An 11624-nucleotide genomic window follows, 5' to 3' on the forward strand; every position below is an offset into this window, starting at 1 on the left:
CTGGTGCCCTGCTGTTTTTTCCTGGATTAAAAACAAAGAATAACAGAGTGAACATATTTAAAATATATCCTCTTGTTTGATGAAATGAGTAGCCCGTGTGCCAAAGTGAGACTATTGTGTGTGAGGGATTGCTTTTATCACTATGTATGTTTTATTTATGTGCCACTCACATGTCAAGTTTTCTTTTTAATTGTATGTGTGAATTTTTAAACAGAGGAAAATAAGGCTAACTAGATGGAATAGAAAAGTATGAGTCCTAAAGAACAGGAGTCATACAACTTGAGGTCTGAATCTTCTATACATCTCGTCTGTCACCTAAACCCCAAGAACTATCTTAAATATATTGCAGTGAGGGGCCCTTCTCCCATATGGACTGCTATTCTTTCCTATAATGTGTATATCTTCTTTCATATAATGTAGCCATGAGGTGTTAACCAGAGTATTGTTTGAAATATTTTGAAAACTTCCAGATAAGGGGGATGGTGGTTGTAGATTATTTCAGCCTAATATTGACTAGGGAGTTTGAAAGATTTTTGATTTCACTTGTCACCAACATTTTCAGTTGTAATTGTCTCTTCTAAAGTGTTAGACATTCCTTAACTTGATGTTTCTGATTACCTTAAATTGCAGTCATTAAATATCATTTCAGTACTTAACTGAATATTCTAGTGTATGATTCACTAGACTTTAGAAACTTGTATCGAATTCATGATACTGGTTTTTGAGTACAGCACTGAAACTAGTTGAATTACTAGAGGAAAGCTCAGTGGTAATCTAATTGGACTATTAGTGAGTCTCTTAAACAGGTACTGAAAGAACATAGAATATCATTAAAATAAAAAAAAACAATTGCTTCTTATCAACATAACTGACCTGTCACGTGGCACTAGAAGGATGTTATATTTGTTATTCAAATGTAATCATCTGGAAGACATTCACTCTTAGTGGCTGACACATGGCAGGTGGTTGCCTAGTAAGTATTTATTAATGAAAGAACATATGGCTTCAGTTCCACCTACTGCTGATGACTCCCAAGTTAACATTTCAATTTGGAGCTCTCAGAGTTCTGACCCACATTTCTGGCTGCCTTCTACTCTTCTATGCCTGGAGGAGCCACAGATATTCTAAGTGCCCAATGCCTAAAACTGAATCACCATCTCTTCCTTCTAAGCCTGTCCCTCCTCTCTCTCCCGCTTGGTTATCAGAATCCCACTACCCAGTCACCCTGGATTCTTTCCTCTCCCTCACTTCCTAGATCCAGTTGTTTATACATCAAGTCTTACAGGTTTTCCTCCTTACCACCTTGCTGACCTGGCTACATCTCACCAACTCCATCAGATCCTTAGACTTTCCACCTGAATTTTAGCTGGTCTTCAAAGGAGTCTCTGTGCCTAGGTCAGTGGTCCTATACTTCACCCTACTAAAGCATTCCCCAGGGAGCTCGTTAAAACCGGAGATGCCCAGATCATACCTTCATCAGTTTCTCATTTGGTAGGTCTGGGTGGGACCCAGAAATCTGAATTTCAAGCAGTCAGCCCAGGTGACTGTGATGCAGGGGGAGCGTCACATACCTGCATTCCATCCTGAGCACTCAGACACAGCTTTGCTTTAAAACATAAGACTTATCCATGCTCTTGACTAAAAATCTTCCAAGAACTACCATTCTACAGCAGTCATTTTCAAACCTAGGTCAGCGAGGTTCCCAGGGGTTCCTCAGAAGTGCCTCAGTGTATGTATGTGTAGTGGGGGCGGGGGGAGTACTGTAGTGTGAAGGTGGGAGTGAATTCTCCAGGAAGATCTTTAGTCAACTCCCCACACCTCATCTCCTTCTTTAGTCAGAGCAGCTCTGATATTGAAGTTTAACAAGAGATTTTCTTTGGGAAGTCATCCTCTACTTAAAAAGAATAATAATGATCTATAGAAGTAGGTTTCTTTTTTTTTTTTTTTTTTTTTGCGGTACACGGGCCTCTCACTGTCGTGGCCTCTCCCCTTGTGGAGCACAGGCTCCAGACGTGCAGGCTCAGCGGCCATGGCTCACGGGCCCAGCCGCTCCGCGGCATGTGGGACCTTCCTGGACCAAGGCACGAACCCTTGTCCCCTGCATCGGCAGGCGGACTCTCAACCACTGTGCCACCAGGGAAGCCCTCAATTTTTATTTTTTAATCAGGACCCCACAGTGAGAAATAATGTACATTCTCTATCATGGCCCAATACATACATATATTTTTGTGTGTAATTGAAACAAGTTTCATGAAACATACCATTACTATACTTGATGTATCCTGATGTTTTCTGTTCTATTTTATTTTTTAGAAAAAAGCTGGTTGCAACCTACTAAACTGATTTCACAAGCCACTGATGAGTTGCAACTGAGCCTGAAAAACCTCAGCTCTTAACCTTTCTCATTAGGTTTCCTTTATGAACTGTGGAACCTAGAAATATTTTCTTAATCCTCCCATGATGGTGTATGACTCATACCATTCTAGGTGCTTGGGAGAGAGGTTAATTCATTACATACCATGGATACCTGAGGGCATTCACCTGATGAACTCCTGGTTGAAAAAGACTTATGGGGTGTGATCTATGCAATAAATCCAAACTCCTGAGCACTGCCCAAAGGGCCCTTCCGGGTCTGACCCATGTTCATCTTTCAGACTTCATCTTACTTCCCTAGTCACCTTCCTGGGTTAAAACCATCCTAAACTGTTTGGAATTCCCCAAGTACATCATTGCTATTTCTCACCTCTGCACAGTCATTCTTGACCTTCAATACTCAGCTCAACTGAGTGTCATTTCACCTGAAACCTTCCTGGACAGTAATCAGAATCATCACATCCTGGTCCCCTGCCTGTCAGTGCCCGAAGGGCAGGACAGCACACTGTTTGCATCAGCAAGTGCTGCAGCTAATGCGTTACCTGGCCCCATGTGGGCTCTTAATAAACTTCAGTTATGTTCAATGGACTCATCTTCTCTGCTACTGAGTATGGAGCTCTATACTTCATTCTGAGGACACAGACAGGTATGAGGCACAGCCTACATGCTTAGGAAGCTTGCAATGGGCCCAAGAGACAGGACATATATATTAAAAACTACCTCAGAACAGCACAACGCTCAAGAGTTTGCATGGGGGAATCAGGCCTGGGTTCAAATTCTGACTCTTCTATTTGTTGGCTTCTGACTAAACCTAGGACAAACTCTTGAGCTGTTCTGAAGTTCAAATTCATCATACGTGAGACGGAAAATAAGAGTGGCAACTTCACAGGGCCATGAGTTTTAAACAATGGGTGTATGTAAAGCTCTAAGCACACTGCCCAGCCCAGAGCTCTTGGGAAATGGTAGAGTGGAATTAAGCAGGTAATATGCCCAGTGCCATGTGGATGTTGTAAGTGGAAAATGCCACGGGAGTTGAGAGGAGGGAATGGTCACTGTGGGTTGGACATATGGGAAAGGTCCAGTGGAGGAGCTAAGCTTAGAATGAAAAGTAGACCTTAGATTAGGAGCCAGGAAGGCATTCCTGGCAGGGCGAACCAGAGCGCCAACCAAGGCCAGTGGAGGACAGTATATGCCTTGCCTGTAGACTAGTTTCCCTGCTAGTGTTTGTACATTTCATTTATGCATAAGATGTACTCAAACATTCTTTCCAAATAGAAGCTGAAGATATTGATCTGAAGGTGATTTTCTTGTTCTAAAGAATTCTGCCCCCTTTCTCTTTCCATGACTTTTTGCCAAGTGTGTATGGAATCTACAGTTTTGCTGACAGTATCAGCTTGATTAAACCATTTTGGTCAGCATAGAAAAATGGTTTGTAAAACTGACCATGCATCATAATCACCCAGGGAACTTTTTAGTCCTACAGATTTCCATGTACCACCCCAGACAGTCTGACCATTGGTTCTGGTCTAGGACCGGGGGATCTGTATTATTAAAAAGCTCCCCTGGGAATTTGATGGCCTGCCAGCTTTGGGAACTGGTAGCTCAGAGAATTCATCTTAATCAGTTTTTAGCCATACTGTCTGATAATGGTGTCTGGGAAACCAATACGTCAAATTTGTTTGAATTTTATGGGGAGTTGAAACTCATAGTTTGTAGAATTTAGCAGTTTTCTACTTGGAAAAGAGTTCGGAAGCCACTTAACCCTCTCTCTCTCATTTAGGAAAAATCTCTTCCCTTTGTACATCTCAGGATGATCTGGGCAAAATAAATACCCTGGCCGAGGGAGGCTCTCTGTCTGCCGAACAACAAATTCCTCTCCTAATAGCTTCATTTTCTTAAAAAGAAGTCTTACCTTCAAATTCTGCCTTTTGGTACTTTTCCGCTTGTCTCAGGGTGACCTTCAAGGTAAGTCATGCTTCTCTCTATGTGATGGCCCTTCAGGTCTTTGGGGATAGTTAACATAATGTGGTTTTCCTTTGCCTTTTCTTTTCCAAGAGAAACATGCTTGATTTCTTCTATCAGTTCCCAGATAGATACCTTTAGATCTGCTCTTACTTGTTAATGCCTGATTTAGGGGGGAGGGGGGAAGATCCAGGCTTGGCATGTGTCTCTTTGAAAGCCTTGTTTGGTCCCAGCTGTCTTGGTCTGAGCATTGAGTTTAAATACTCAAAAAACATTCATCTTAGTTTTTTCCTCTAGAATTTTTTGGAAATTGATAAGGGACTGACTGGTATATATTTCTCAGGATGTACCCTCTGCCCCTCTTTTAAGAACTGGGACAGACAGAAACATTTGTATGTTTCTGACATCTTCCACATTCTCCAAGTATTCTCCAAAAAGACGGATTCCCAAGGCCAAAACCATTCCTGACATTTTCTTCTCTTTTAAATGTTTTTGGGGACCTCATATCTGCTGCTGCTGACATACAGTAAAAATCCCCAATGAATGAGATGTTTAGATAAGCTGTGCCCCCGCTCTGAGATGTGTTTGGAGGTAGAGCTTGGCCGCTGGTGGAGGAGTTGGGGAGCTGCAGTTTCCCAGGGTTCCTGCTTGGAGTGCAATCATCACTTCAGACGGCACCGCTGAAGTACCCATCAGCAGCGCAGTGTGTGGCGGCTGTTCTGTCAGAGACTTGCCTTTTGTTGTTCTTGGAAACGGTGTAAAGAAAAGGTCAGCAGATTTTTTTTTAAATAAATTTTATTTATTTTTGGCTGCGTTGGGTCTTCGTTGCTGCGCGCGGGCTTTCTCTAGTTGCGGCGAGGGGGGGGGCTGCTCTTCGTTGCGGTGCGGAGGCTTCTCATTGCGGTGGCTTCTCTTGTTGCGGAGCGCGGGCTCTAGGCACGCGAGCTTCCGTAGTTGTGGCACGTGGGCTCAGAAGTTGTGGCCCACGGGCTCTAGTGCGCAGGCTCAGTAGTTGTGGTGCACTGGCTTAGTTGCTCCACGGCACGTGGGATCTTCCCGGACCAGGGCTCGAACCCTTGTCCCCTGCTTTGGCAGGCAGATTCTTAACCACTGCGCCACCAGGGAAGCCCCAGGTCAGCAGATTTTTGTTGCTCTTCTTACCTGTATTTTTGTTGAAATTCTTTCTCCTTTCTTTCCTCCCCTTCCCTTCCTTCCTTCTTTCCTTCTTCATCGTTTTCGCTTCCTCCCTCCCTCCCTCCCTTCCTTCCTTCCTTTGCCAGAAATTCTTTCTGTTAGCAAAGCAAAGAATGACTTGGTTGTGATATACTGTATGCAGTTTCACAGTCAGGTATGATATTCTATGAACGGGACTTTAAAGGTCAGAAGTACCCTCCCCCCTTCCCCATCACTTACTTTAGAAATAATATCCTTTGCAGCTCACTGCTGAGCAGCCTAGCATGTGAACAGGAGCACAAGCCCTACTGCCTGTTCAAATCCTGGCCCTTCCACTTATCATGGCTTTGAGCAGGTTACTAATTTCTCTGTGGTTCACTTTCCTCAGGTTTAAAATGAGGGTTTTATATATATATATATATATATATATATATATATATATATATATATATATATTTATATATTTATATATATTTATATATACCTATTTCCAAGGGTTGCTATGAGGATTAAATGGTTAATTCATATAAAATGCTTACAACAGTGCCTGGTGTATAACCATTGCTCAGTGAAAAGTGTGTCAGTGTTGACTGAATGAATTATTTTATGAAATTCAATGCAAAAGGAAAGTGTATATGAAGTACCACATTATGACAAACAGGGCATCAATTTGAAGATTTATTTAGAGTGTTTAGGTCCCCTGATTAATCCAAACTAGAGTTTTATGCTAGGGAAAAAAGCTTTAATGATTTTTAAAAATCCAATTTTAAAAACAGTCTTTAGGAAAACATATTGGCAATTTACTTTTATCCTTTTCTCTGTTGTGTGTGTGTGAAATATATCGTTCAAACAAAATTATATAAGATATATGTAAAGTTTAAAGAATAACACTTAAAAGAATATTAAAAATTTAAAACACCTGTGCACTTGCCACCCAATTTAATAGAACATTTTCAGTGTCTTTAGAACCTCCTTTGTGCCCTATCCTGGTGGCCCCCTCTCTCTTGTAGAAATAACCATATTATAAATTTCATGTTAATCATCTTGCTTTTCTTCATGGTTTTATCACATATGGTTATAATGTTAGACATCAAATTATTTAGATTCACTTTTTTAACTGTACAATTAACATTGATTTTGTTTATTAGTATACCGTTGACCCTTGAACAACAGGGGTTTGAACTGAGCGGGTCCATTTATGTGCAGATTTTTTTCAGTAAATACATGCTACAGTGCTACATAATCTGATCTGAGGTTGGTTGTATCTACAGATGTGGAATCATAGATACGAGGGCCAAATGTAAAGTTACATACGGATTTTCGACTGTGCAGGGGTCAGCGCCCCTAACCCCTGTGTTGTTCAAGGATCAACTTATCTGGATTCATTTCCAGCATCTTAATTTTTTCTTTATCCCATTTTTCTATGTTTCCCTCCTTTCTTACGCATTGAGACTTTTTTTTTTCCTTTTCTTTACTTGCATCCTTCCCCCTCCATTGGTTTGGAAGTTATATACACTATTAAATTTTGACATGCGTATTTAACTAAGTATAAAGTTTATCAATATTTCTCCCTCCTACCCATTAAAACAAAAACCTTGGAACACTCCCACTAGGATTTCTTTGGAATTCTGCAATCTCACACAGAAAGGACTCTTCACGTCAAAGTTGGTAGCTACAGCTTTTGATGTCTGCTTTGTTTAGTTCTTCCCTCCTGACAACATAGTAACCCTGTCTCAGAAATGGCAGAGAGAACAAAAGTGTTACTTCTACGGGAAATACAGACCGCTGGAGCTGGATGCAGCCTTAAAGGTTATCTAAATTAGTGTTTTTCAAACTTTTTGACTAATCCCAGCAGTCAAAACTAATATTTTATTTTATAACCAATGCACACATAAATATAGTATATAAAACTGAAACAAAAGTTTCAAGAAACAATACTTCTCTTGGTCTGTGTAATATACTCTGAGCTATTCCATTCCATTTGCATTTCCATTCTTTCATTAAAAAAATAAAAAGAAACTTTTCCAAATTCATTAAATTGATTGCATACTCACTAAGGTGCCTTGGCCCACAGTTTGAAAAACCCAGAACTTGCCTAACATCCTCAATTTACAGTTTAGGAAGATGAAGCCCAGACCGATGACATGGATCTCCCAGAGTTGTACAGTAAGTGAAGAATTAGGACCCAAATCCCTGCTATTTTATCTCTAAGTTCACTTCTTTCTTCACATATGTCAGCCAAACCAAAAATAATACAGAATGGAGAAAAAAGGGGGCCATTGGAGAGCTGTAGTTATGAAATGGGAAGTGAAACCCCCTGAGAACTCCTGCACGTCTACTTTTGGCAGATGTCTTTGACAGAGCATCTCATGATAACCACTGCTGAGTGAACCCAACACGGTATTAGACACCACTTTTCATTACCTCTGACTCTTAACAACCACTTCGTAAGTCGGGATCATTATTCTTATTAAACAAGGGAATGAAGGCTCAGAAGAGTAATTTGCCTCACTAGCAGTATGTAAGGTGAGGGGCTGGGCGTAGCTGTCTGACCCCATAGCTCACGGAGTTTCATGGCCTCATACTGCCTCTTTATAATTCTTGACTTGCTTATTATTATATCTCTCAGAAGGAAGATAAAGCACCAAGAGGAATACTGTCCAGGTCTGACTCTAACCAGGAAGAGTAACTAGTTGGTGATACGGTTCACAGACTCGCTTGTTCATTCTATCTCTCCCATTAGCCCTTTTGTTCCCGCACCGCATGGTCTTCGCCTCATTCACTGTCTAGTACAGTTCTTGGCACATTGAAACCTCACAATGACTATTCAGTGGATAAGTAAGGGCATTCAGAAATCAGAAGGACTTTGAGAGAAAGAAACCACGTCCCAGTATGGAGGCAGGTCCCATAGTGGCCCAGTGTACAGCCTGTGGAGGAAGACTGCCTAGGTTCAAACTTCAATGTCCCTTACAAGCTATTGGCCTGTAAGCAAGTTACTGAACTTCTCTTGTGCCTCAGTTTCCTGAGGATGATAATGATGTCTATTTCAGAGTGTGGTTCTATGAGTTAATAAAGGGAAGCGTTGATGTGTTAGCTGTCATTGTTATCTGTTGTTACGATGACTAAGTAGGGAAATTGAACATGTGTCTCATATTTTAGGAAAAACATACCAGAAAGTTTGAGGTAAGCTAAATATGATCATGTGGGTAGAGACTCAGAACAGACCCCCCTTCATGTGCCATTGGTGCTAAAATTATGCTAAATAAATAAATATGCTAATAAAAAGCACATTGATATCTCATCGTGAAAGAGAAAGATTTGTTTCTGACAAAACTATCTCAGCCTAGAACAGATTATTAAGCAGATGGCCTATGACTATGTCAAAAAGAATTTAGCGCTTACTCGGCAGCAACATGGATTTGTAAAGAATACAGTTTTTGAGCAGGTGACTTGATTAAAAGACTAGGAGACTCCCATAGATGCAATGCATCTTATTTTCAGGAGAGCATTTGGAACGTCTGATTTGGAGAACAGCAGAGTGCAGGGTTAAGTGTGTGAGGCTTCCCCACATAGACCCTGGGATCTGGCCTCAGTTTTCTCACCTGCAGAGTGTGGATAATGACTGCACAGCCTCCTAGTGTGATTCGGAGAACAAACAGAAATAAGGTCCGTGTTGTGCTCAAGAAGTAAGAGATAAGTGTAAGCCTCTAATTACGGTACCTGAGTAAGCAGATAAGAAGGTGAAGTGGAACGTGGTTAAGAGTCTGTTTGCTTCTAAGAAGCCCAGTCTCAAATGCTCAGAGGAAGGCTGGAAGTTTGCTTTGCAGTTGTCAGAACAAATCCTCAAGGTCCCTTGACACCACTGACCGAAGACCGGGCGAGAAGAAACCCAAATAATTAGCCTGAGGTCTGAGTGCCTGTTGCTTCCTCTCTCTCCCTCCAGGGGCCTTTGTCGTGTGCTGGACACCAGGTCTGGTGGTTCTGCTGCTCGACGGCCTGAACTGCACGTGGTGCAACGTGCAGCATGTGAAAAGGTGGTTCCTGCTGCTGGCGCTGCTTAACTCCGTCATGAACCCCATCATCTACTCCTACAAGGATGAGGACATGTACAGCACCATGAAGAAGATGCTCTGCTGCTTCTCGCAGGAGAAGAACCCAGAGAGGCGGTCCTCCCACATCCCCTCCGTGGTCCTCAGCCAGAGCGACACGGGGGGCAGCCAGTATATGGAGGATAATAGCAACCGAGGCCAGGTCTGCAACAAGAGCAGCTCCTAGGCTTCAATGTCCCTCTGCCTGGCCCAGCCTTCGTCTGGGAGAACTGTTCAGAATGGTTACCTGTCTCCAACTAAGCCCGCGTACAGTGTTATTTGAGCTCTGAATGAATCATTGGGAAATTTTTTTTTAAATTGTTTTTCATCATTTAAAAGCATGGGCAGGAAAGAGAGGATACGATGCATTTAGAGAAAACGCACAGAAAGAGGGAAGGCAGCACGGTGGATTCCTGCCTGACATCCTGTGAACCCCTAGGAGCATCGCCCACCAGGCCATGCATCCCGGGCTCTGCCACCGTCTTGTAGCCATTCTCTTTGTGTTTCCAAAGGATGCTGTTAAAGGGCTTAGGCCAAAATAAATAAAAATGTTACTTGAGCCACCTTATGTAGCTGCTTGGAAAGCCTATGTAGTTCTTTCTGCATGCATTTGAAATTTTAAAAAATGCCTCAGCAGTGATGTTTTTCTCCTCAAACAAATCATGGCCAGTAGCTAGGTGTTCAATAGGAATCTCAGAATAACAAACCAGTCAGGGCTCCAGATTAATTTACTTGATTTTTAACTGAAAGAACGTTCTGAGGAAAAAGATTTACTTTGAAGTAATAACAAAAAAGGTAAACGTTAAAAACTCTTCTTGCGGGAAAAAGAAAAAGAGGCTTTGATGTGGTCCTCTCAGTGTGCGTGCGTGTGTATACACACCTGTATATTTACACACTTCGAATTTGTATTTAAAGACATCACAGACAGTGATGGTGAAATAAATTCACTGACCACCCAGACTTTCCAATCTAGGACTACAGTTGTAGAAATGACCTGTTGTGCTCTAAAATAGAAAGAGGTGATTTGTTTGAAAACAGACATTCAGCAGGGTAAAAAAGTATATTAGCATGCGGGCTGAGTTCCTTGCATATAGGATCAAATTTGAGCTTAAATGAGTCTTTCCAGTTCCTTCCATGCCACTGGTGTCTTGTCAGATTTAGTATTTAGAATAATTTTCACACCTCATATTTTATCCACAATTATTGACATGTTTCCACTACTTGTTTTACTTGTGGATTGAAGTTTGAGCTGGGTTCTATTTAAAAGTTTTCTCCTTCAAAGACCTAAGTAGGCAACATGAAAGGCAAGTCAGTAAGAAAAAAAAAAATTTATATACATAGGCTACTGACCAGAGTTTTCTATGTAAAGCATATAGAGTATCTTCTGATTCTAAAATGAGAATAACTTCAAGGCAGATATTATAGTATTTATGTAGTTTGCAAAAGAAGTTTACATTTTTTTTTTTTTGCTATTGTGGTGTAACATTTATGTGCAAGAACTACTTGTAATAAAAGGATTTGAGAAGTCATGCTTTTAGATATAATGGCCTAAAATAGAGAGTAGTATGATTTGAAGGTATAGATTTCACAAACTGTGTAATAAGTGGGTCTATCTGAAGCTTATACCAAAGCTACCTATAAAATAAAATAAAAAAAGAGGATCTGTTTTCTATCGTTGGAGGTGCATTATTACCTTGTGTATTTTCTAAGTAAAAATATAGTTTGCGGTAACTATAGCACGTGCGTCTATTGCAGAAGAAAAATCAGATTTGCCAGGAAGTACATACTCTCAGTGTTTCATGTAAGCATTTTGAATCTACAGCCGGGCAAAGGGTGGAGAATTGAGATTGAATTCCCATCCCTGAATAGCTACTAAGGGATCTTTAAAGGTTTTATTTTGAGCAAAGCACCATTTTTAGTACCCTGCAGCAGAGTGTCATGTTCAGAATGGTGTCTGGAGGGGATCCAACTATGGAGACTCGGGGTGGAAATATATAGCTTTTGTTTTTATGCACACACATATCTTAG

At 41.2% G+C, this 11624-nt stretch overlaps 1 protein-coding gene across 6 annotated transcripts in view; it reads left to right on the forward strand.

The window, feature by feature from the left end:
• LPAR3 (lysophosphatidic acid receptor 3) overlaps positions 1 to 11263 on the forward strand; it is a 72159-nt gene extending 60896 nt beyond the window's left edge. For all 6 annotated transcript variants that reach the window (XM_019919920.3, XM_019919918.3, XM_073787946.1 and 3 more), the window contains one exon: positions 9452 to 11263. In XM_019919920.3, the coding sequence (XP_019775479.1) occupies positions 9452 to 9783 (332 nt within the window). In that variant the 3' untranslated portion in view covers positions 9784 to 11263. The remainder of the gene's footprint in view (positions 1 to 9451) is intronic.
• The last annotated feature ends 361 nt before the right edge of the window (positions 11264 to 11624 follow it).

This window comes from Tursiops truncatus, chromosome 1 (assembly GCF_011762595.2).
Source record: "Tursiops truncatus isolate mTurTru1 chromosome 1, mTurTru1.mat.Y, whole genome shotgun sequence".
NCBI classification, from domain to species: Eukaryota; Metazoa; Chordata; class Mammalia; order Artiodactyla; family Delphinidae; genus Tursiops; species Tursiops truncatus.